General features: G+C 43.0%; 1 protein-coding gene across 4 annotated transcripts in view; it reads right to left on the bottom strand.

Annotated features, from left to right (window-relative positions):
• ZC3H12C (zinc finger CCCH-type containing 12C) overlaps nt 1-22220 on the bottom strand; it is a 55130-nt gene extending 32910 nt beyond the window's left edge. Inside the window, exons 1-3 of one of the 4 annotated variants that reach the window (XM_039513145.1) lie at nt 21910-22220; nt 21180-21311; nt 2918-2990 (exon numbers count right to left, since the gene is read on the bottom strand). In XM_039513145.1, coding sequence (XP_039369079.1) covers nt 2918-2935 — 18 coding nt within the window. In that variant the 5' untranslated portion in view covers nt 2936-2990; nt 21180-21311; nt 21910-22220. Of the gene's footprint in view, nt 1-442; nt 820-2917; nt 2991-21179; nt 21312-21909 lie in introns of those variants that run through there. The other 3 variants (XM_039513136.1, XM_039513153.1, XM_039513128.1) reach the window with 3 other exon arrangements.
• Between the last annotated feature and the right edge of the window lie 4824 nt (nt 22221-27044).

Raw genomic sequence — 27044 nt, 5'->3', positions numbered from 1 at the left:
CTCCTAATCTTAGCTAACTTTTCAAATTTCACCATAATTTAGTAAAAAGGGCAAATCGATAAAATAGTTATTTCCAAAGGAAAAAACTGTATCAACTATAGCATATTTACAAAGGATAAAACACTGAAATTTAAGTTGAAGTCATCCAAAAGGTGCAGAAAATCTAGTTCCCCTGAAGAGTTCTGTCATTTCCATCCCCCAGCAATACATTATTGATGCCCCTACAAGTTCCTCCCAGAATGTATCACGTTAAAGATCACTCTTTCATGCAATTATTTTTCAGATGTAAATTCTCTCTTTTTTTTTTTTTAAGACGTCCCCAAAATTTGGAGATTTTGTGATGTGTATGGCTATTTATTTTGTTCAGAACACAGTAAGATGTACTAAAGTGTTAGAATGGTGAAACTTTTCAATCCCTGCAGAGAGTAGTCCAAATACTTACGTTAGCTGGAAAACACAGAGACATTGGTTTCTTGTAGCAGTTCCAGAAGCAACTCCTTAACACGATTTCAGCTGCAGACTTCCAGGCAAGCAAGCAGAACAATGAATGGTTGAACAGATGGAATGGCAATGTCTTTGCTTAACCTATTACTGAGTGGAACAACAGCCAATCATAGGCCAGAGAATTCACAATTAGTTGGCCAGGCAGATGCAAGGCAACCTCCCAACCCTGCATCAGGTTTGTAGGTTTCTAAGATAAGCAAGTTGATGTCATTCTCAGGGTCTGCCCCAGGCAGCATGTGTATTAACGAGGGGTGTGCAGCAACAATAGGCCATACAAAGGAGACTAGCAGGCAGCTGCCGTATGAGCGCCAGAGTCATTAGGGAGCAGGCTGCCAGCAAGAAACACCTGGCTTGGGCAGACTTCAGCTTTTCCTCATTGTTTCTAATACATGCAACAAAGAAAGTAATTATTTTTAAGTAGTAAAAGTTTCTATAAAAAACAAAACCTAAAGGATATAGCCAAGTCTATTACAAAAACATTGTAGCTTTTGCTGGGAAAATTAAAAATATAGAAATATCACAGCAGTGATTGTGTGTATTTTCTTTTTCCTGTTAATAAAATAAATCCTTATCAATGCAGTGCAACAGGAGGTCTGTTAAGGAGCCAATATTACACAAATACATTCAAAAGCACTCTCTAAATTTTCTGAAACTTTACTTTTATTTATGTACCAATAAGCCTGATGAACTTGTGCTTATGCACAACTAAAACCAAATACAATGTTTAGAGTATTTCAGTTTCAATGGAAAATGTTTTGATAAATTATTAAACTGCAAAAATATCAATTTTATGCATAAAATATGGGATTTTTCTTACTAATGGCATTAGAACATTAATAAACTTATATAAAGGAAAGAGGAGCTGTGCTAGCACCACTTCAACAATAAATTTACTTGTGGCAGTCATCAATGTTCATAATTTTGTAAGAAGAAAAACTTATATTACAGATTTACACCTGAAAAAGAAATCTCCCTGGTTTCCTGCAGTTGTATAGATAATCTAAATAAATATTTTGGAAGTTAAGTCACTAGGTAAGCAGGTTTTAAAATTTTTCTTTCTTGTGGAGACAGTATGTGTCTAAGTTAAAAGAAAATGTCCAAAACAATTTTTGATTAATAAAAGACCTGCAATTTACTACATTTAGCAACATGACAATGGTCATGTGCTATCAGGGAGGCAAAGGGGACATTCACTCCCCTCCTCCCCCCCCCGAACTTCAATGGGCCTCAAGTTATTGTCAGAAAGGCCAAAATATGTACAAAGCTATCCAATGTTACGCAATGGAACAGTAGAAGATTGGAAAGTCTTCATCCTTTATATAAATTATAAATCACCGTAAATACTGATACTGCAGCCCAATTATACTTTTTTTTTAAACTCCTAAAATCCAATATTTTCTCTGGGTCTAACTAGCACCTGGGTCACCTGTTTTTTTTTTGTCTGTTTGTTTTGTTTTAAAGCTACATCCAGGGGGCATGGGCCCCAGAATACCCACTTGTCCCCTTCTCCCCTCCCAAATAATTGGATCCTACAAACAGCCCAATGTCTAGTTTTGGTGTTTGGTAAGAAAGCAGACCAAATCTCGGACTTTCAAATCATGACCCTTGTTTTTAGTAACTTTACATAGGAAAGCTCAATTCAGATGAAACAAGGCTGAGGCACAAGTATATTAAATGACTTTCAGTTCCATTCAATAAGCAGATACGCAATACTGAAAATCAAGCTGAAGCATCTGTTAGATTTCCTCAGCCTGTGAGAATAGACAATTTGAGACCATTTGCTGTGGTTTAGAGGGCGCCCAGAATACAAAATAGTTTATTATTTGGATTGTTAATTTCAGGCATTTTCCAAATTGTCTTTGAATTTTAAAATGTTTCAGGAAAACAAATGAATCCACCCATCATCATGCTGTAAGACAAAAGTTTATCAGATGTCCAGATTTACCAATATAAAGCAAATATTATCAAGTGCAAAATCCAATGCTGCACGCATTTCTGCACCTAAACCTTCTGGAGATAGCAGCAGATGAATTTAGATAACTACAAATCAAAAATCCAATAAAATACAATCTTTTTACACTGTCCATTAAACACCCACAAGAACAGCTACTATCATTACTATTTTGAAGTTTTTAATTCTGAGGCAGGAGAAGTCTTTTCACTAATTTCTGCCACTGTGAACACAAAGAATGAGAGAAAGCTACCCAAGTGCACAGCAGGAAGCCTGGTCTCCAGCACTGGATTAAGCTTCTTTGCAAATAGCAAATAAAGGCAGTGATCTGAAAAAGCTAATCAGTCCCTGCTGTGGTATTTAGACTACCTCAGTTGCTGGTATTGGATAATGTTAAGCATATTAAAACATCTGTAGGAGAAATAAGGAGCCAGTCTGGTGTACCTAGTGATAGGCACTGACCTTAAATGCAAGCAGCATCACTTTGCTAGCCTTTAGTTCAAGTACTGTCAGAGTTGAGATGGCCACTTTGTACCTGGTGACAGAAATGCTTATTTTGGCAAAACTGACATATGATGTAGTCAAAGTACAGGAACTATGAACCGAGGAGAACTTTGGTAGTATAATACAAGTAGCATATTTATTGCTCTATAACACAAATGCACATTAGTGCAAGTGGATGACCTGACTTTAATGTTATTTTAAATATTAGGTTACCATTTGGTACAAGTCACCCCTTCACTATTTTCTTGTTTAAAAAAGTTTCCAGATCCCACGCCTTTTTGAAACAAAGAAAGCTACTTTAAATTATCGGTGGTTCATCTCCATGCGAGCATTACTGGAAAATTATGTAGTGCAACTTTGACAAAGACCAAGATCAAATTAGGTGTTTAAGATATCAAATAGGTCAGGAGGTAATATTTTAAGTAAGCCAGTGTAAACTACTTAAATATATATAATTACATTAAATTTAAATGCAATTTAATGCAATTGTACATTATGTAAAAACATTAGTCGGTTGTTCAAATCAGTTTCAATAGTTTTCTCACCTGAATAATTTTCTCAACACTTCCTTAAAATAAATTGGAAATGCTCAAGATTTAAGAGACGTCAAAACCATTTTATCAAATCACGCTCATGCTGACAGAAGAACATTCATATTAGGGTTTTAACCAGTACACTAGATTTCCTACTGGGAACAACAAGGGCAACAAAGAAACCTTAGCAGGAAACAATGAGGATCTCTGTCACATCTGTGACAGGCTATAATGGCATTACTAGAAAGTACACACAGCAGATGAACAAAGAAAGCTCTACTTCTGCAGCTAAAACCTTCAGATCCAGCAAACTGACCAGTCTAGCCATTTCCCACTGCTATATTTAAAATACAATACAGAAAATTAAGATTATAGCTGGTCATTGAAATGCAGAATGCATAGTGGGTCCTCCGACTTCTAGCCTCTTACCCATCTGGAGAGGCTAATGATTCTATTTTCTTGCTCTTTAGAGAGACCAGAAATTGTATCAAAGCTCATCATTAAGTTCCTAGCACTATTTTATTAAAACATTAAATAGACTACCATGCAAAGAACTAGCCCTGACTAACTTTGGAGGACATCAGGATGAAAGGAGATTTCAGGGTTGCACACAAAAAGACAGGGGGGAGAATACCTGGTACGAAGGCCACTATAATCCACAAAAATATATTCTTGCAGAAACAAAATTGTATTTTAGAAGACAAGTTAAGCACATATCATTATATACATAAACAGAGAAGTAGAAAGATTTTGATTTTAGCATTCACACTTCAGACAATTCTGACTATTATTGCATTACAAAAATATCCATATATTTAATGTTGCCCTTGGCAACTCCAGAAAAGAACCTTTTATTCCTAAAATTAGGAGTTGGCAATCTTCTCAGTGTTTGTTGATCACTAATTAATATCTTAACAGGTGCAAAACATTCAAAATACAGCACCTTAAACACCACCTTCAAAACTGAGCAACCCTGTGTCTAGACTAAATCCACATACAGATCTGCACTACAAAATGAATCCTACAACTATGCTGTGGGATGAACTAAATAGTGGAAAGGTCCCTGCCAATCAAGATAACTACACACTTTTATGACAAAGATGAGCAATAGTTTTCCCTAGGCAAGGAGGAAGTGAAATTGTAATTTCCAAGCTATTCTGTAAGAAAGAACGGTTCTAATATTCTGATTCTTGCAATGGCTAATGCAAAATGCCTCAATAAGGCAGCAAGAGTCACAGGCAAGGGGAGCACTCAATTTACCCTCTCTTTGCTATTCAGTCTCTCTTTAAAATTTCATCTAAATAGTCTTAGTTGCTTATTCTAAATTCAGAGCCACTTCTCTTATTTGTGGTAAAAATATTAAAGGACTCTAACAATCTAAAATAACCATAGCTTGAACTAAAACAAAGTGGCAAGGAATATTTTGACTTTGGAGAGGAGACTCATCCGTTTCTATACATCTATATAACTTGGTAAGATATGGATATGTATCACTGTAGGCCCTCTGTATGAAAGAGTCCTCAAATATCGAGAGACCATTGGTTTCCAGGTAAGACCTGTTAAAGCACACTAAATCTTTGTGATCTATGGGTATATCTGCAATTAAGACACCCACTGCTGGCCTGTGCTAGCTGATGCACGCCATGGGGCCTGGGCTAAGGGGTTATTTAACTGTAACGTAGACTGTCAGGCTTGGACTTGAACTCAGGCTCTAGGACCCAATGAGGTGGGAGGGTCCCAGAGCTCAGGCTGCAGTCTGAGCCTGGAAGTCTACACTGCAATTAAGCAGACCTGTAATCCGAGCCTCAGGAGCCCGAGTCAGCTAGGACCAGCCATGGGTTTTTAATTGCAGTGCAGACATAGACTAAGACACCTAAACAGTTGCACTATTGTTGATGGCATGATATAATATTTGTATTAATGAGGACAGAAAATTAAAAATGTTAACATAATAGCATTTATTCCCACTATATTTTGTGGGTATAAATATAGCTCTGACCTTTTCTTGGATGTTTGCTGACTAAGGCCCTAACCATGCAAGCTGCTCATTGTAGGAACAATGCTATGCCCATGTGCGGACCCATCAAAGTAAATGGCCTGTCCACACAGAGCTGCCAGCAGTATCAGGGCCTAAAATACCTGCCTAGTCATCCCTAAGTAAGCACTCTGTGATAAGAAAAAGTTATGAAAGCATTTGACAGCCTACATCACAATTCACTCTGGAACATCCTGAAGTTTTGCCAGTAAAAATAATTAACATCATCAAGGCTTTATATCAAGGTGGATAGAGACTTGAGTGAATCATTTATTAGAGCCATTCGTGTCAAACAAGGATGCATTCTCTCACTGCTCCTGTTTGGCAAGGTAATTGATTTCACTATGTGAAAAAGTGTAGAACAATACAACACAGACTTCACTTGTTCCAGAACAGTACACTGGAAGAGATAGATTTTGCTGATTTCTAAATGACATCTAAACTAACAAGAAAACAAAGACCAAAAGACAGTCCAGCATCGCAAAAAGACAGGATTAATAATGAGTTATGAAAAAACAAATCTAATGAGAATCCCAATAGCTCCCAAACTCAAACATTACAAGGAGTGAGTACATTGGTGGTAATGTACAAGCCAATGGAGATATCCAGAAAGATATGATGTCATGAATTGGCAAGGTGGCAGCTGCACTCACCAGTTTAAACAAGATTTGTAAAAAAAATTTAAATGACCAATTTCAAGACAAAACTACACATTTTTAACTCACATTTTATTTCCATCTTAACATATGAATTTAAAAGCTGAAAATCCAAAGGTATACTTAAGCATGTATGAATGCCTTATTAAATGGAATAATTTGCAGCAAATGCCAAGAATTGTCAGAGTTCTACAACCCCTCATTTCTAAAGATATCCAGAAAAGAAGATGAAAATATCTGGGACGTATATTAAGAATGAAGCCAGCATTTGCCATGGCAGACATTCTGTTGGGCAGCTGTTATGGCTCTGGGGGTATCCAGGACTGAGTCACCTTGTTATTGCCCTGCCTTCAGCAAGAGGGAGATTTGCCTTTGCTTACCTGAGTGTCACCTCCCACACCACCAGCCTGTTAGCCAGCCAAGCACTCTCCTCAGAACTGTCAGCTCTTACTTTGCTTTGTAGGTTAACAATAAATGCACCCATCCCTGAGCCCCTTTGAAGAGTTCCCCTTTAGTGTCTAGCCCTTATCCACTGAACATTCACAGAAATGTCAGGCGTGCTGTCCCCAAGGGAACAGTGTACACACCAGCTTGTATGATTCAACTCAGGATCAGCACCTGGCTTAATACCCAGCACCAAGATCTATTTATAGCTGTGGTTCTTAACCTGGAGGGCGTGCACCCCCTGAGGATGCGAGATGCCCTTTCTGGGGGTGCGAGACATGCCAAATTAAGCACAGGCACATAAGTACAACTACTTTGTTTCATCAAACCTATGTATTTATTAACATTATACATTTTTAATGATTACTGTAATATACAAACATAAATATATCTAGGTTTAAAGAACTGACCTACTTCAACAATTTTTTTGATAAAGGGTGCGAGAACATATTTTGATTTTTGATAAGGGGTGCAAGAACATATTTTGAGAACCAAAGGGGTGCAGGCTGCAGTAAAGGTAAAAAACCACTGATTTATAGTGAAAACAACAAGGTTATCATCAAAGATTCAAGAGATAGTGGGTGATGATAATGGAAACAAAAAAATTACATATACAAATATAACACTTCCTAGAGACTAAACTTTAGATGGAGGTTAGCCTGTTAAATTAAGAAATTTATCTCACCCCAAAATGGCCTCTGCAGTGTTCCAACCAAGGCTGTGTGTGATGAATGTAAACGCACTGCCTGCCTGCTGGCTAGGTGCAGGATGATGAGATGTCGTCTTTGTTCCCCAAACACAGACCAGCAAACCTTTGAAGTGTATCCAAAATAAGGTTCTCTTCCTCTACTGTGTTTCTATCTTTCTTAGTTCCTTTCTGAAATTTTTATAATCCTTCATCTGCACTCATCCTAGATGTTTGTCAACTCGGTCTTGATATAAACTTTAACACACACACACACACCTCCTTACATAGTATCTATACATATACTTCACAATGATATTAATGGCCATTATGACCCTGTCTTTCATTTAAGACCTCCCATGATATTAACTGTTGAACCAAAACCTTCCCAGCTGAGTCACAGCAACTAAAGGAATATGCACAAGGATCTAACTGAAAAAAATTCCCATCAAACACCATTCACAGAGGGAAAAATCATGAGACTTAACAACATAGAGGACATGCAAAGAGTGGCCCAGGATAGGAAGGAATGGCAGAGGCTTGTTCATGCCCTAAGCAATATCTGACGGCATGAAAAAGATTCAGAATAAGAGAATTAAATGGTGAAATCCAGCTCTACTGAAATCTATGGATACCTCTACACTGCAGCTGGAGATTTAATTTCCAGCTGTGGTAAACAGATACATGCTAGGTCTGATCAAGCTAGCCTGCTAAAAACAGCCGCAGCAGCACAGGCAATCGGACAAGCTAAACATCCAAGTATGTACCTAGAGCAGGGGTAGGCAACCTATGGCACAGGTGCCGAAGGCGGCACATGAGCCTGGTTTTCATTGGCACTCGCATTGCCCAGATCCTGGCCACCAGTCCAGGGGCTCTGCATTTTAATTTAATTTTAAATGAAGCTTCTTAAACATTTTAAAAACCTTATTTACTTTACATACAACAATCGTTTAGTTATATATTATAGACATAGAAAGAGACCTTCTAAAAACGTTAAAATGTATTACTGGCAAGCGAAACCTTAAATTAGAGTGAATAAATGAAGACTCGGCACACTGCTTCTGAAAGGTTGCCGACTCCTGACGTAGAGTCTCAGATGGGATTGTACTCAGGGCAGCTAGCCTGTCCCACCACTATTTTTAGCAGGATAGCTCAATTAATGCTATCATATGTGTGTCTACCCAGGTTGGAAGTTAACTTTCAGCTCCAGCTCAGACATACCTAATGTCAAAACTCCCAATGACCACAATGGGGCCAGAATTTCACTCAAAATGTTGCAATGAAACCACTAAGTAACAGTAGTCATATTGAAGTGAAATGGAACATAACCTTTGAAACAAGGGATTTCATTTCAACTGAACCAAAGTACATTGTTTTAACGGTTAGAAAAAATAATCCTCCACAACCACTGTATTTATTTAAAGGGACACAGTCAACTTTTAAAAACTGCAGTCTGAAAATTCTTACCTCCTATTTATAGGAATAATGCCTAAAATTACAACAACTGAAAGAGATTGGAGGAAAAAGTTCTTCCTTTTAGTTTACTTTGTACACTTGGTGTATAGTTGGTTTTACCATTTCCACTGTTTAGTTACTTAGGTCTTGAGCCTGTAATGAACCTGCATAGGTAGATCCTTGTGCCCACAGAGAGCTCTCTTAACTACAGTAGGGCTTTGTGTGGGCACAAGAGTCCACCTGTGAGTATCCAATTGTAGGAGCAGGGCCTGATCAGGCAGCGTCCCCTGCTTGTATGAGTCTTTCACACAATGGCAAGGGAGAGGTTTTTTTAGAACATAGGCAAATGTTACAGTGAAACTCAAAAGTTGTCAGTGGGACTCAGAGGCAGGTAGAACAACTTATAACTCATTGTTTTTAATTGATCAAATTTCAAACTAATACATCCCCTTGAAGAACATAAATAAACTTGCATCCGAAGAAGTGGGTATTCACCCACGAAAGCTCATGCTGCAAAACATCTGTTAGTCTATAAGGTACCACAGGATTCTTTGTTGCTTTTACAGATCCAGACTAACACGGCTACCCCTCTGATACATAAATAAACTAAGTGGCGCACAACACCTCATTGTCACATTTCATAAGAATAAATATTTATTCAGATTCCCTTATCTTAACTGGTTATTTTCCAACACAATTTAAAAAAAAAATAAAACACACTAATCCAGATAGCTATTGAGTGACTATTCTGAGAGATAGCAAATTTCTCTATGTATTTCTAGATCATCACATAGAAAGGTGTGTATCAGAGCACTGCCTGAATATATTTGGTTAAAGAAAGTCAGCAGTCTTGTTTATTGTTATGCACTTTACAATTGGCCTTACTGCTTAAGAGTAATCGTCTATTTACATTTCAAAACACCACTCTTTCTAGAAAATGTATTTTCATTGATGAATGTTAGATGCTGATCTTTTCCTTTCTTTAGAATGAGGCCTGGTCTACACTACGCGTTTAAACCGGTTTTAGGAGCGTTAAACCGATTTAACGCCACACCCGTCCACACTAAGAGGTCCTTTATATCGATATAAAGGGCTCTTTAAACCGGATTCTGTACTCCTCCCCAACGAGAGGAGTAGCGCTAATATCGGTATTACCATATCAGATTAGGGTTAGTGTGGCCGCAAATCGACGGTATTGGCCTCCGGGCGGTATCCCACAGTGCACAACTGACCGCTCTGGACAGCAATCAGAACTCGGATGCAGTGGCCAGGTAGACAGGAAAAGCCCCGTGAACTTTTGAATATCATTTCCTGTTTGCCCAGCGTGGAGCTCCAATCAGCACAGGTGGCGATGCAGTCCGAAATCAAAATCCAAAAAGAGCTCCAGCATGGACCGTACGTATGTGATCGCTGTATGGGCAAGCAAATCTGTTCTATCAGAGCTCCGTTACAGAAGATGAAATTCTAAAGCATTTTAAAAAAAATCTCCAGACAGAGGCCACAGCAGGGACTCAGCACGCTGCTGTGTGACAAACGTAACGGAAAGCCAAAGAATCAAATGGACGCTCATGGAGGTAGGGAGGGGGGACTGAGGACTCAAGCTATCCCACAGTTCCTGCAGCCTCCGAAAAGCATTTGCATTCTTGGCTGAGCTCCCAATGCCTGTAGTGTCAAACACATTGTCCGTGGTGGTTCAGGGCATAGCTCGTCAATTTACCCCCCTCACCCACCCCCAGAAGTAAAAGGGAAAAAAATCCTCTCTTGACTCTTTTAAATGTCACCCTATGTTTACTGAATGCTGCTGATAGACGCGATGCTGCAGCAGTCAACAGCAGCATCCTCGCCCCCCGTCATGGGTGGCTGATGGTACAATATGGCTGATATCCATCGTCATCATCAGCCTTGTGGCAGATGGTGCAGTACAAAAGGACTGGTATCCGTCCTCATCATCAGCCCGTGAGTGCTCCTGGCTGGCCTCCGGTGAGGTCGGCTGGGGGCGCCTGGGTAAAAAACTCCTGATCATTCCCAGTAGATGGTACAGAACGGCTGGTAACCATCTTCATCATAGCAACAGGGGGCTGAGCTCCATCAGCCCCCACCCTTCATGTGTAAAGAAAAGATTCTGTTCTGCCTGGACTATCATAGCAGCAGGATGCTGGGCTCCTCTCCCCCACACTGCTTAATGTCCTGTCTGGACTATCATAGCAGCTGGAGGCTGCCTTCCCCTCATTTTATCTCACTAACAAGTCACTGTTTCTTATTCCTGCATTCTTTATTACTTCATCACACAAATGGTGGACACTGCAACGGTAGCCCAGGAAGGCTGGGGGAGGAGGGAATCAACAGGTGGGGTTGTTGCAGGGGCACCCCCTGTGAATGGCATACAGCTCATCATTTCTGCGGGATCTAACACGGAGCGGCTGTGCTCTCTGGTTCTCTGATACACTGGTTCTCTAGTACACTTGCCCCATATTCTAGGCAGGACTGATTCTATTTTTAGATACCATAAAGGAGGGATTGTCTTGGGGAGTCATTGCCATTTTTGTCTTTTGCACCCCTGGCCAATCTCAGCCGGGGCACCTATGACAGCAGCAGATGGTACAGCACAAAAGGACTGGTAACCGTCATCTCATTGCCAATTTACAATGGCATGGTAGATGGTACAGAACGGCTGATAACCATCTCTGCTATCATGCAAAAGCAAATGAATGCTGCTGTGTGGCGCTGCTGAATCGCCTCTGTCAGCGGCATCTAGTACACATACGGTGACAGTGACAAGAAGCAAAACAGGCTCCATGGTTGCCATGCTATGGCGTCTGCCAGGGCAATCCAGGGAAAAAGGGTGCGAAATGATTGTCTGCCGTTGCTTTCCCGGAGGAAGGAATGACTGACGACATTTACCCAGAACCACCAGTGACAATGATTTTTGCCCCATCAGGCACTGGGATCTCAACCCAGAATTCCAAGGGGCGGGGGAGACTGCGGGAACTATGGGATAGCTACGGAATAGCTACCCACAGTGCAACGCTCCAGAAATCGATGCTAGCCTTGGACCGTGGACGCACACCACCGATTTAATGTGCTTAGTGTGGCCGCGTGCACTCGATTTTATACAATCTGTTTTACTAAACCGGTTTATGTAAAATCAGAATAATCCTGTAGTGTAGACGTACCCTGAATCACATGGACAGTCTGTATACTTTCTCCACATGAAGTGTCTGTAATTAACTTTCCTTGTGACAATATTGGGCGACCAGCCAATATCTACAACTGAATAGAGTATAACTGACATGCTTAACAGAATGCTTTTATTCAAACTGTTCTGTCAGAAGAAAAATTAACATGGTTATGTGAGAGAGCATTCTCATTATTTAAACAATTTAAAAGAGCTGGATACCCTACATCAGTGGTTCTCAAAGCCGGTCCACCGATTGTTCAGGGAAAGCCCCTGGCGGGCCGAGCCGGTTTATTTACCTGCTGCGTCCGCAGGTTCGGCCGATCACGGCTCCCACCGGTCATGGTTCGCCGCCTCAGGCCAATGGGGGTGAACCATTGGCCTGGAGCAGCGAACCGTGGCCAGTGGGAGCCGTGATCGGCAGAACCTGCGGATGCGGCAGGTAAATAAACCGGCTCGGCCTGCCAGGGGCTTTCCCTGAACAAGCAGCGGACCGGTTTTGAGAACCATTGCCCTATATAACATCCATTATACTATATTAGGGCTACCGGGCTCATCTGTGCTGGAGAACTATCCCTTAAAAAAGCCAGAAATGAATGTGACAGAAAATATTAGGGCTTGTCTACACAGCAAGCTACTGCACGACATGCCAGGATGTAACTCTACAGCACACCAGTATGCCATGCAATAACTTCTATGTGGATGCTGCTGCAGCATGCGGAAAGTTCCAGAGTCTTTTGGTTCTAATGTGGCCACCTGCTTACTAGGTGATGTGTCTTGCCAGATGAACATGACACCAGTGCTCCAGGGTTTCTGGTGGAGATTAAAGTATTGGTTTGCCCTTATAACGTCCTAAATGGCTTTGGTCCTGCCTCTTTGAGACACCACCTTTCTGCCCAAGTCATACTGTCACAGTTGTCAGCTTGGGCTGGAGTTTCCTCAGAAACATCTTCCAGCAATGGATTCTCCATGAGGGGCTTCCAACTTTGAAATGTACTCCCTCTCTTGGAGTGAAATAGCCAGAGCGTGCAGCAAAATTCATCTCTTTACTCAGACTTTTGGGGAGAGAGAGAAGCCCAATAAAGTTGGAAATTTGGGGGTGGGGCAAGGTCCCGTCAGGATGTCTAAATTTGATTGTTTTCTCTGGTTCATTATTTTTGGGAAGGTGCTGGGACTTGTTAATGTAACTTTAAAAGTATGGCAGGCACCTAGATCTGGTAGTAAGTGGGTTTCTCTTCACCTCCCTCCCTGCCCCCCACCACTTAGCTCTAAATCAAAATAAAGAAATAAGTGTATTTTTAAAAGGCTCAATATATTTGACAATGTATCTAGCCATCATTTAGCTACAGATTTTGTTTGGATTTACTATAGCCATAGAAGTCCTCCAAGAAGTCCTCAAGGAAAGTAAGTCAGGATCAGACTTGACATTCCTGATATTTCTAAGATAAAGACTTTTATTCCTTTATTTTTTAAAATAATTTAGTACATCATAAAAAAAAACCACCACCACCTGATTGCTCTATCTTTTTCCAACTTTAAAATTGTCAGATTCTTTTAGGGTTGAATTTTCTTATGATTAGTCCGTCTCAGCCTAATGAGTATTTTTATTTTAAAAAAATGGACAAGCAGATTGAGTTCTAGGGCTGTGAACACAGTATGTTTCTCCTTAAGAATAATATTTCACACTCTTTTGCTCTAAACTCAAATGTCTTACTTTTAAAAGTTGAAACTTGTCATGCAGTTAAATCTTCTGACAATGACAAATGCATGTGACATGTCTGAATTTGCAGTTCAGAAACTGCAAAGTTATTAACATTCAGATGTATTAACTCTCTTAGCAACATAAAATTTTAATACCTATCATTAAATGCAAGATTACTTTCCACATAACTGCTCTAATTCAGGTTGATGTATCAATCCATACTTAGTGTTCAGCGGAAACTTTTTGGTTTAAAGATCAGAATGAAAATTGTTTCTTTTACTATCCCGGAGAAATGAAAAATGTTTGCACCTTGCTGAGTTCACCTATATGCAGGTAAACAATTTAACAGCCTGTGCAAGTACTAAGTGAACAGGAAGAAGGATAAATAGATGAAGTTAAACTACTTGTAGCACCAGTGGCGTCTACAAGGTTTCTTCTTGGTCTAGAGACCAGGGAAACACAATGTGCCCAATCTGTTTCATGTTGGTATCTGGAATTTAATGAGATAGTCCAGCCACTGACCAAATAACAGTTTGGAGAAGGAACATATTCTATTAAGTTTGCAATATCTTCCAGAAGTTGTATCAGGATATGCTGGCCCTTTAAGATGGGTCAAGATCCAAAAGCTGAGAAGGGGTGACGGGGGATGGATTGCTTGATGATTATCTTTTCTGTTCATTCCTTCTGAAGCACCTGGCATTGCCCACTGTTGGAAGACAGGATACTGGGCTAGATGAACCTTTGGTATGAACCCAGTATGGCCATTCTTATGTTAAAAATTGTCATCACTATGTCAGCCCACAACACAGGCATTCTGGGAGCTGTATTTTCTAGGGCATGTGAGCTCTAAACCTCTACAGCAGGGATCAGCAACATTCGGCATGTGGCTTGTCAGGGAAATCCGCTGGTGGGCCGGGACGGTTTGTTTACCTGCAAGGTCCGCGGGGTTGGCCGATCGCAGCTCCCACTGGCTGCGGTTCACTGTTCCAGGCCAATGGGGGCTGCAGGAAGCAGTGGCCAGCACATCCCTTGGCCCATGCTGCTTTCCGCAGCTCCCATTGGCTTGGAATGGCGAACCATGGCCAGTGGGAGCTGCGATCAGCCGACCCTGCAGATGATGCAGGTAAACAAACCAACCCGGCCCACCAGCGGATTTCCCTGGTGGGCCACGTGCCAAAGGCTGCCGATCCCTGCTCTACAGCAAAGAATTCCGGGAAGTAGCTCTCTTATTTCACAAGGTGGGAGTTGTGGAAAGAGTAGGTGTGCTAGGTAAGGACTGTGGAAAGATCAACATAGATACCTGGCCAGAGAAGGGAAAGTGTAGAATCTGATACTGTTTGTGAAGGGATCCTGGAGAGAGTGAAGAACCTTGGGATCAAATAGAAGAGGCAGCATTGGCCAAGAAGATATACAGGGTTTGGGAATTGGTACTTATTTGAGGCCCAAGGGTGGCACTTTGGGAGGATGCTTCCCTCCACAACCCAATACTGAGAATTTTAAAGTGTTTTTGTTTGCTTTGGGCACCCTTGTGAAAGAGCCAATGGCTCAGTATGGAATACTATACAAAGGAAGTGCTTGTTTAAAATGTTTTTTTATTTTGCATTTTTGTTACTCTAGAAAGGGTGGACTTCTCTTTAAGAATCAATTATTCTTAGTTAATGAAAGCGATTGAGGATTGGGGTGAGGAGGTCTGAGAGACTGCCTCACTTTGCTTGATTCTCCCACAGTATTCTGTTCATATGCTACTTTTAATATGCAACTTATAAACACAGAAAACAAATGCCAATTCTTTGAAACCATATAATGCAGCCAGAATGGCTGGTGCAAATCCTGGGTTTCTCACTCCAGATCTATAGTAAAAGCAATGTATTTATATGAAATACTTAGAATGATTGTAGACAGGAAGCATCTTAAGCATGACTAGTCAATAAAATTTTCAAAGGCTAAACATCTTCCATTATTCTTTTACAAATGACACTGAAAACCCTTATTGTACCTTGAACCTTATATATGGGTACAGAACTGAGTGTCTGTATAATTGTCTAATTTCTCCTAATGATGGGCAATGGCAAGGCGTCCATATGCTGCTTTTCCTAGCTCTATCAGCAACTTTAGTTACCAATGCCTATAAGTTACTGTTCACTTGCAAGATCTTCAAGTTTCAGGGGGATCCAAGAGGGTAGTGCTGGGCACCTGGTCAGGTAACAATACCTTTTGACAGTTTGCTTATGTTCTGTCTTGTCTATCTGGACTGTAAACTGTCTGGGATAGGGACTATGTTTTATGTGTTTGTATAATGTGTATACAAACCCTGATCCTGACTGGGGTCTTTAAGTGCTACCACAATACAAGTATTAAGATATAGGAAGTGAATATTCAACACCGAAGATCAAGTTATCTCAGAGTGCCTTCAACACTATTCCACAAAACAGTATTTAAAATAATCTATGAGCCATTTGCTTTATCTAAGGCCCCAAACCTGCAACTGGCTCTGTGTACATTGACTCCTGTGCCCATATGGCACAGTAATCAAATATTTTAAAACTGGTGGCACAGCTCTCAGTTAAAGGAGCCACACCTTTAGAATTTGGTCCTTTGGTAAGTCCATCAGCATCTGGATGTATTAATGTTTAGGGCCCAGTGCAAGGTCTGTTTATTTTGATCACAATTTGATTAACACAAGGGTCGGCAACCTTTCAGAAGTGGTGTGCCGAGTCATAGATTCATAGACTCTAGGACTGGAAGGGACCTCGAGAGGTCATCGAGTCCAGTCCCCTGCCCTCATGGCAGGACCAAATACTGTCTCTAGACCATCCCTGATAGACATTTATCTAACCTACTCTTAAATATCTCCAGAGATGGAGATTCCACAACCTCCCTAGGCAATTTATTCAAGTGTTTAACTACCCTGACAGTTAGGAACTTTTTCCTAATGTCCAACCTAAATCTCCCTTGCTGCAGTTTAAGCCCATTGCTTCTTGTTCTATCATTAGAGGCTAAGGTGAACAAGTTTTCTCCCTCCTCCTGATGACACCCTTTTAGACACCTGAAAACTGCTATCATGTCCCCTCTCAGTCTTCTCTTTTCCAAACTAAACAAACCCAATTCTTTCAGCCTTCCTTCGTAGGTCATGTTCTCAAGACCTTTAATCATTCTTGTTGCTATTCTCTGGACCCTCTCCAATTTCTCCACATCTTTCTTGAAATGCGGTGCCCAGAACTGGACACAATACTCCAGCTGAGGCCTAACCAGCGCAGAGTAGAGCGGAAGAATGACTTCTCGTGTCTTGCTCACAACACATCTGTTAATGCATCCCAGAATCTAATTTAAGATTCTGTGTGCCAGTAATACATTTTAACGTTTTCAGAAGGTCTCTTTCTATAGGTCTATAATATATAACTAAACTACTGTTGTAAATAAAGTTTTTAAAATGTTTAAGAAGCTTCATTTAAAATTAAATTAAAATGCAGAGCCCCACAGACGAGTGGCCAGGACCCAGGCAGTGTGAGTGCCACTGAAAATCAGCTCGCATGCCGCTTTCGACATGCGTGCCATAGGTTGCCTACCCCTGGATTAACAAAAGAACTACAATACCAGAGCAGAGCAGTAATAGTTCTAATCCAGTACTGCGTCTCCAACAGTGGGCAGTCAGTACCAGATGTTTCAAAGAAAGAGGCAAAAATCCTCATAACGGACAGCGATGGAACAACCTGACTATAAGGGAAGCTCCTTCCTACCTACAGGCAGTCAGTGTATGACATATTTGTTTTATCCTATAATGTAACTGTGGGAGTCTCCATTAACTTGCATGTAAAACCAGAAGCAATTCAGAGACTATCACAGAGACCCTGTACTTAAGCCTTTCACCTAGTAATTTAAATATAGCTTTCAGGACCTCCAGGTAGTCTTTATTTTGCAGTTGTCTTAATAACAGATGGAAACACTTAGCTAGCTGCCCTGGCAATAGGCACTCTGGAAATAAATAAGTCTAGGAAAGTCTCTAGAACAGGGGTTCCAAAACTTGGTTCATGGCTTGTTCAGGGTAAGCCCCTGGCGGGTCGCAAGACACTTTGTTTACCTGAGCATCTGCAGGTACAGCTGCTTGCAGCTCCCAGTGGCCATGGTTTGCCACACTTAGGTAAACAAAGCGTCACACGGCTGCCAGGGGCTTACTCTGAATAAGCCGCGAACCCAGTTTGGGAACCCATGCTCTAGAACTATTCATTTTCTTTAATGATATCCATCCAATAACTCATCCTAGCCATATCCCAAATGTGGCACAGAAAAGTGAGAGAGACAGCATAAGAGTTTCAAAAAGGGGAGAACAAGTTAAATAACGTTGCAAATCACAGCATTAAATATCCTGAATTTACTACCATTTCTCTGAGTAACCATTATCCCTCTCGTCTTCCCGCTAGTACATATCAAAGAATTTTTTAATGCCTAAAATAATTAAAGAGATATGAATAATAGGAACTCTATAATCTAGAAGACAAAGGCCTAATGAGATCCAATGGTCTAGCCATTGGAATAACTATCACTAGAAGTCTTCAAATAAAGATTGGATATGCTTCTAAAAAGATGAAATTCTAGCTCAACAAGAAGTTATTGGCCTGATGGAAGAATTACTGGGTGAAGTTCTATGATCTATGTAATGCAGGAAGTTAAACTAGAACCCAAATCCCTTTTGGCTTAAATCTATGAATTGCTGGGCTGTTTACAGGCAAGCTATGTTGGCTAAAAAAAGATCTCACCCAAACCAAACTTGTAGTCTGATTTTTTTATTTTTATTTTTAAATTCATTTTCATTGCCTTTGCATTGCTTGTCTTCATTTCATTGTTGGGGATATTTTCAACTGGGAGCAGAGACTACCAGAAATCTCAGCAAAAAAAGCTTAGTCTCATGAGATTTCCAACTCAAGTTTATGTAACTGAGAGAGTTACAGTCTGAACAAACAAAACATTTTGGGTGTGCATCAGAACCAAACTGAACCTCTAACACTTTCAAGGTTAACCAGTATCAAAAATCTAGTTCTCCTTGAGCAGCAAAAAGAGTCTCTGGAATATCATTGCTTGATATTTTTAAAGCACTGATCCATCCAGTAAAGTTAGTAATTAAATCATTCCAACAGATTAATACTCAGTCCAACATTCTGAGACTCCATCTGTGCATAAACACCAGTCTCCACAAACAGATGAGAAAAGTCCTGGATAATACCTATGCTCAATCAGTTTTTTGAAAATTACATACCTAAAATACCATCTGATTCTCCAACTTTTACACCCTAAGAAAACTCCATCTGATTTTTTTTTTTTTAAATCAAGATGTGTGGTATTTTTCTAAACTCACAAGCAATCTGAATACAGGAGACTGATAGTATACTGGGATAATGCATGCCAAATTATGAAACTTCCATGTGACCGATGTCCTTTAAGCCTAATTTAAGAAGTGCTTCCGCTACCCTACGTAACTAAAGCAGCTGTAAAGTTACTGAATGTTGACACAGCAAGCTGGTAATAAAATAGCATTGCTTTCAATATCCATTCACTACTATCCACTACAAGGAAGACTTCACCAAGTACATCTAGAGAAATGTTCTCTTGCATTGCAGCTACATATACTAAATACAGTTAAGTATTAACTAATGTTCCAGTAAACTGAATGGACCCTGGTTGAGAACCACTGATATAGACAATCCCTGCCAGTAAGTTTTTAACAGATATATTGGAAAGGGAGCAACATGTTACCTTGAAAACCCAGAGGGTACATGAATGGCTTAGTTTCTTTATAGATCAGAAGGTGATTTTAAACTTCTAAACACTCATCTTCAGAATATATAGTCAAAGTTGACATTAGTGACCTTCGCTGGTCACTAAATGTGAGGCACTACTCAGAGTTGTGGTTTTTTCCCCCCGCTCAAACTAAAAATCAGGAGTGATCTTGAACAAAATATTCTTGGACTGTACCAAAATTATTTGTATAGAAGTGCTCAAAGGTCCCAAATAGGAGTTGAGCTCCATTGTGCTAGGTGCTGTACAAACACAGCATAAAACAGGCCCCTATCCCAAAGAGTTCACAATCTAGAACCCAAATCCTACAAACATTGTTGCATATGCATAAAATTTCTCACAGGTGTTTGCAAAATTAAGTCTAACTCAAGACAACAGAAGGTACAAACAATTTTCTAAAAAAAAAAAAAAAAACCCACACTTGAGTCTGAAAAATTTTCAGCAAGCGTTACAAATAACACCTATAACTGGCCAAAAAAAATTATATTTGTTTAGTGTACGTAATAGCATTTTTGGTATGGTGGATTTCCTTGTTTTCTCTATTTGTGACATTTTCACGTAGCAATGTGGGAATGAATTATTTTGTCTGTTAAATACCGAGAAGTGTATTCAAAACCATAATAACCAGCAAAGGGGGGACTCTAGGGCAAGTTTTGCACATGAAACTACTTTTAAACTCCTTAAATTGGCTATATATTAAGTTAAACATGCCCCTTAATATAACTGTTTCTATGACCGCTGAACACAGAGGTACAGAAACAGTTTTAAAGAATTATCTGAATAGTAAAGATTAATTATTGGCTACACAAAGTCAACTGCTCTTGACTTTAAATAAATATTTCCACTATGGTACACCTAAGAAAGTGAAGCAGTTTAAACTGAGTACCTGAAAGGAACTGATCAAACACCATTATGCATGCGAGTCAAAAGGCTTCTTCCCATGTTACAAGAGGTTAGGGTGACCAGATGTCCTGATTTTATAGGGACAGTCCTGATTTGGGGGTCTGTTTCTTATATAGGCTCCTATTACCCCCCCACCCCCTGTCCCGATTTTTCACACTTGTGATCTAACACCTCTTGCAGGGTGACCAGACAGCAAGCAAGGAAAAGGAAAACGGAAGTTTTATGGTATCAGAGTCTTTCCAATCCTAAAATGCAATCCTTTCCTAAAGAACACGGCACAGCTCTGGCCAGCCCTTGGATTACACATGCTATCTTCATAAATATGGACAAGAGTAGAGATAACTAACAAAAGCTAGGATTAAAGTTAAACTATGTTATTTTGGGAGGAGGAAGAGACTGGATTTGGGATGTCTCTGGAGAAGACTTTGAGGAGGCTTGTTTTTGGAGTGGTGGTGTAGCCCTGTGGGTCCCAGGATACTAGAGAGACAAGGTAGGTGAGGTAATATATTTTACTGGACCAGCTTCTGAAGAGCTCTGTGTAACTCGAAAGCGTGTCTCTTTCACCAACAGAAGTTGGTCCAATAAAAGACATTACTTCCTCCGCCTTGTCTTTGGAGTGGCTGGCTGGACTGAAAGAGGCATTTGGTGGACTGAGGCAAGAGGGTGTGTTGGGGAAAGGGACTAACTGGAGCGGGCGCTTGGCGGGGTGTGGGGAGAAGGGATGGGAGGCTGGAGGGCTGCCTGGTGAGTCGAGGAGAGCGGATGGAGGAGGGACCGGGCTGCTCGGGCAGGAGGGGAGCGGCTCGGTGTCAGCGGGGCTCGGCAGGTACCGGGTCTCTTACCTCGCATGAAACCACGGAGCGTCCGCCTCGCCTCACAGCGGCAGCCGCCCGGCATTCAGCGCGGCCGCTCGGCGCGCCGCTAGCCCGGTGATCTCACCAACGCGACCCCGAGGAGCCACCAGCAGCCAAGGCCTGGAAACAAAGCGGGCAGCAGCCCCGGGGCCACCTTTAGTCACACGCCCACCCGGCCCGGGCCCGCTGCCTCCGCCTCCAGACCCCGCAGCGCGGAGCGGAAACTCTCCGGCCGCCGCCATGGCCACAGGACACGCCGGGGAGGCGCCCACGGCGCGCCACAGTTACCACGGCCCAGCTCCCTGGCCCCGGTCCTGGCTGCACCGCCAGCTGCCCCCGTCCTCCTTGGCCTAGCTACACCCCCAGCTTCACCTGCCCCGGCTACCCCCCTCCCCAGCTCTCTGCCCCGGCTACCCCCACCCACCGGGCCGGCCACGCCCCAGTTCCTCCTAGACCCCCCCACCCAGCTCCTGTCCGGCCGGGCTACAACCCCAACTCTTGCTCCACCCCAGCACCCTGCCCCGCCCACGCCCCCCAGTTCCTCCTAACTCCCCCTGCCCTTGCTGTGCCCCAGTCCCCGCGGCCCCGGCTCCACCCCGGCTCCCTGCCCTGGCTCCCACCCCAGCGCCCTGCCCCACCCACGCCCCCCTCCCGCCAGCTCCCTGACCCCCGGGTCCCTGTCCGGGCTACACGCTCCCACCCCCGCCTGCTCTGTTACCCGGGTCTCTGCCCCGGGAGCGATCGGGATCCCTCCCGCTCCGTCCCACCGCTGCCCAACGGAACGAATCTGTTGCTCCACAACCTGCCCGCAGGCTCCTTGCAGCAGCATGTCCCGAGCCGCCGCCTCGGGGCCCCTTGGCTCGGCTCACTGCGATGCTGGCAGGGGGAGCCGACTTCACGTAACCCTGGGGCGAGACGCCTGCTTCTCCCCTAGCATCGCTGGGGCTGCTGCATTTCACTTCCTCCTCCCCTGTTCATGGCAGGAGCTGCTTGGGAGACAGACGCGCTGAAAGCGGACGCCTGTGCTTAGTGCTCCTCTCCTCTGGCAGCACCAAGCAAGCCGCCGCCTCCTCCTGCTGGAGGGAGGCTGGGTTGGAAACCAGCACCTGCTGCTGGAGATCACTAAAAATTGAAATTGGAAACCAAGGGGAGACAGGAGGAGCCCTCAGGGATCGTCCTAGGGAGGTGCTGCTCCCCTCCCTGCCCTGGAACTCTCTCGCCTGATGAGAGAGAGATAATGGGTTTTCTGATGAAACCTTAACTTGTTGTATAGATAACTAGTAGCAGTCTACGTTAAAAAAAACTGCTAAAGGAGAGATGCTGAGCTTGGGGTAGGCATGGAGGTGGGGGAACCACATTTTTCCAGTTTAACTCTAGCAGCAAAAAAACAGAACTGCAAACACTTGTTTGGTGCCTAAATAAGGACACTGGTGCTGGTAATATGCCAGGGCTGTAGCCCCAGTTGCACAGGAAAGAGCCAGAACGTTTACACTGAAAAGTTGTTGATTTACAACACAGTACCCAGACACTTCAGGCTTGCAGCACAGATGAAGCATAACTGTTGGTGGATGTGCCACTACTTGCATCCGACGAAGTGGGTATTCACCCACGAAAGCTCATGCTGCAAAACGTCTGTTAGTCTATAAGGTGCCACAGGATTCTTTGCTGCTTTTATAGATCCAGACTAACACGGCTACCAGACTTGTCTATACTGGGACATTTTAACAAAAAATCCAGCTGCTGCCACCACAGGTTCAACCGCCAGTTCTGAGCAAATCTAATTAGCATCGTGTTGAAAACAATTGCCAAAAACAGTGAGAAATCTACCATAGCACTCCCAACATTAGTAATGCCAGTATAACTGAATTAGTGGTAGCAAAAGTGTGTGGGTGGGTGGGAGGAGTGTAAATCCCTAGCATACCAAGGCTAAAGAAGAGCATACCACAATTCAAGAATACAGACAAAATGGTTTGTCTGGATCTATATCGCAAGACTAAACCATTTTTTAACTGTGTGGGGCCTTAACATGTTGAATAGACCAGTGGTTCTCAAACTGTGGACCGTGGGCCACCAGTGGTCTGCAAGCTCCATTCAGGTGGTCCGCGGATAGTTCCCTCTAAGGTGTGCGCCTGTGTGGCCGCACATGAGAGAATGAAGGGCCACCCACCTAATTAGTGGAGCCGTGCAGGCATGGCTCCACTGATTAGGTGCCTTGATCCTGGAGAAGACACACATGTAAGGTGAGGTGGTGGCCTTGGGAGGAATGGGGGTAGGTGGGAGGGGGGCAGCGTAGTGAGAAGAGTGGGTGGAGGGAATTTGGGATGTGCAGGGCTGTAGCAGCCAGAGAAAGAGGTGACTTTCCCCAGCTCCAGGGCTGCGGCTGCCAGGGTCAGACAGCCCACTTTCCCAGCCTTAGTTCTATGGCTGCTGTTGTGAGGAGATACCCCCCCTCCCAACCCCAGCTTGGCAGCTGCTGCTGCTGGGGAGAGAGGGCACATCCATCACATTAGAAAGGTAAGACTACTCATGTTAGAATATGAGTTGTATGCTTTTATTTGTAGAACAAAAACATGTTAATTATTATTAAGGGTTTTTTTATATATAGTGCTTTTATCCAAAGTGCTTTACAATAGTTAGCTACCAGTACAAACAACATTTGGAAAGATAATTAAGTGTTCCACAGAGACCCTCACCAATTTTCGAGTTGTCTGCAAAAAAAAAAAAAGTTTGAGAACCACTAGACTAGACCTTGCAACAACATAGCTTTTCACCTGATAGATGGAACATAGGATTCACTTTCATTTAGATTTTTCTTGTTGCAGCTGACTTCCAATACTGAATAACACCCAGGAATATAAACTTTGATCAAGTGTTAGCTCTCGGTCTACACTATGCGTTTAAACTGAATTTAGCAGCGTTAAACCAATTTAACCCTGCACCCGTCCACACAACGAGGCCCTTTGTATCGATATAAAGGGCTCTTTAAACTGATTTCTGTACTCCTCCCCGATGAGAGGAGTAGCGCTGAAATCGGTATTGCCATGTCGGATTAAGGTTAATGTGGCCGCAAATTGACGGTATTGGCCTCCGGGCGGTATCCCACAGTGCACCATTGTGACCGCTCTGGAAAGCAATCTGAACTCGGATGCACTGGCCAGGTAGACAGGAAAAGCCCCACGAACTTTTGAATTTCATTTCCTGTTTGCCCAGTGTGGAGCTCTGATCAGCATAGGTGGCGATGCAGTCCCAAATCCAAAAAGAGCTCCAGCATGGACCGTACAGGAGATACTGGATCTGATCGCTGTATGGGGAGACAAATCTGTTCTATCAGAGCTCCGTTACAGAAGACGAAATGACAAAGCATTTGAAAAAATCTCCAGGCTATGATAGACAGAGGCCACAGCACAGTGCTTTGTGACAAGCGTAACAGAAAGCCAAAGAATCAAATGGACGCTCATGGAGGGAGGGAGGGGGTACTGAGGACTCCAGCTATCCCACAGTCCCCGCAGTCTCCGAAAAGCATTTGCATTCTTGGCTGAGCTCCCAATGCCTGAAGGGTCAAAAACATTTTCTCGGGTGTTTCAGGGTATATGTCATCAATTTACACCCTTCCCCCCCGAAAGAAAAGGGGAAAAAAACGTTTCTCGCTTTTTTTCAATGTCACCCTATGTCTACTGCATGCTGCTGGTAGACGGGGTGCTGCAGCGCTGAACACCAGCATCCCCTTCCCAGTGGCAGATGATACAATATGACTACTATCCATCGTCATCATCAGCCCGTGAGTGCTCCTGGCTGGCCTCGGTGAGGTTGGCTGGGGGCGCTTGGGTAAAAATGGGAATGACTTCTGGTCGTTCCCGGCAGATGGTACAGAACGGCTGGTAACCGTCTTCATCATAGCAACTGGAGGCTGAGCTCCATCAGCCCCCCTACCCTTTCATGTCTAAAGAAAAGATTCTGTACTGCCTGGACTATCATAGCAGCAGGAGGCTGGGCTCCTCTCCCCCCTCCACCCTTTAATGTCCTGCCTGGACTATCATAGCAGCTGGAGGCTTCCTCCCCCTCATTTTATCTCACTAAAAAGTCAGTGTTTCTTATTCCTGCATTCTTTATTACTTCTTCACACAAATGGGGGGACACTGCCATGGTAGCCTAGGAGGGTTGGGGGAGCAGGGAAGCAACGGGTGGGGTTGTTGCAGGGGCACCCCCTAGAATGGCATGCAGCTCATAATTTCTGCGGGATCTCTGGGGCTCTGACACGGAGTGGCTGTGCTCTCTGGTTCTCTAGTACACTTGCCCCATATTCTAGGCAGGACTGACTCTATTTTTAGACAAAACATAAAGAAGGGAATGACCTGGGGAGTTATTCCCATTTTTGTCCATGCGCCCCCGGCCGACCTCAGCGAGGCCAGCCAGTAGCACCCATGACAGCAGCAGATGGTACAGAACGACTGATAACCGTCATCTCATCGCCAATTTACAATGGCATGGCAGACGGTGCAATAGGGATGGTAACCGTCTCTACTACCTTGCAAAGGCAAATGAATGCTACTGTGTAGCACTGCAGTACCACGTCTGTCAGCAGCATCCAGTACACATACGGTGACAGTGACAAAAGGCAAAACGGGCTCCATGGTTGCCATGCTATGGCATCTGCCAGGGCAATCCAGGGAAAAAGGGCGTGAAATGATTGTCTGCCGTTGCTTTCATGGAGGAAGGATTGAGTGACGACATTTACCCAGAATCACCCGCAACACTGTTTTTGCATTGGGATCTCAACCCAGACTGCGGGAACTATGGGATAGCTACGGGATAGCTACCCAGAGTGCAACGCTTTGGAAATCGATGCTAGCCTCGGTACATGGACGCACACTGCCAATTTAATGTGCTTAGTGTGGCCGCGTGCACTCGACTTTATACAATCTGTTTTACAAAACCGGTTTATGTAAAATCGGAATAATCCCGTAGTGTAGACATACCCTCAGCTAACAATTAAAGAAATAAGGAGATATTTTATCATTGAGATGGATTGATCCACATGCTGATAAGAAGTAGCAACACTCTTCTGGGGGCTCCATTTGTTTTTGATTATGGTGTCATTGCTGCACGTAGATGCACAATATGGTGCATCCGTCCATGTTACTTGGAGCCAACAGATCCAGTATGATATCTGCCTTCTGAGATGACTTTTACCCAGAAATATCATCATAGTTTCATTCAGAAATTTGATGCTGACCAATTGGCTAGGGAAAGGAACTAACTCAAGGGACAACAATATCACTAATAATTTCAAAAATTCATATTCTTGAGTGAAAGTGGGGCTAGGTAGCACCAAAACCATATGGACAGATGACTTGTAGTAAATAAAATGCTAAAATCTTAAACTTCTTAGAAACTTCTCCTGCTGTTGGATGAGGCAATGTGCTGAAAATTCTTGAAAACAAAGTGGAAGTTAATCCCCAGTTAATATGTGGTATCCTTAGCTAGTTTGGACTAGATGGTTAGGCTCTTCAGCCACAAGTGATTAGATCAGTACTTCGCATTGACTTTGATCCTACAAAATGAGTTGCCATCAGTAAATTTCTCCTGGTATTTTCTAGTGTAGCAGTTCTCAGCCAGAGGTCTGGGGCCCTTGGGAGGTCACAAACAGGTTTCCAGGGGTCTGCCAAAATAAACCAGAGAGCAGGGCCGCCATTAGGCTTGCTGGGGCCCAGGACAGAAAGCCGAAGCCCGAGCCCTGCCACCCAGGGCTGAAGCCAAAGCCCTGTGGTGTAGGGGCCCCAGGCAATTGCCCTGCTTGCTGCACCTTAATGCCTGCCCTGGCGTGTAATCTACTGGATATGCAGAAAAACAGTT

Source organism: Mauremys reevesii, linkage group 1 (genome assembly GCF_016161935.1).
Source record: "Mauremys reevesii isolate NIE-2019 linkage group 1, ASM1616193v1, whole genome shotgun sequence".
Lineage (NCBI taxonomy): Eukaryota > Metazoa > Chordata > Testudines > Geoemydidae > Mauremys > Mauremys reevesii.
The sequence above is the reverse complement of the archived record's forward strand: the minus strand, read 5'-3'. Positions and strand labels throughout refer to the sequence as shown.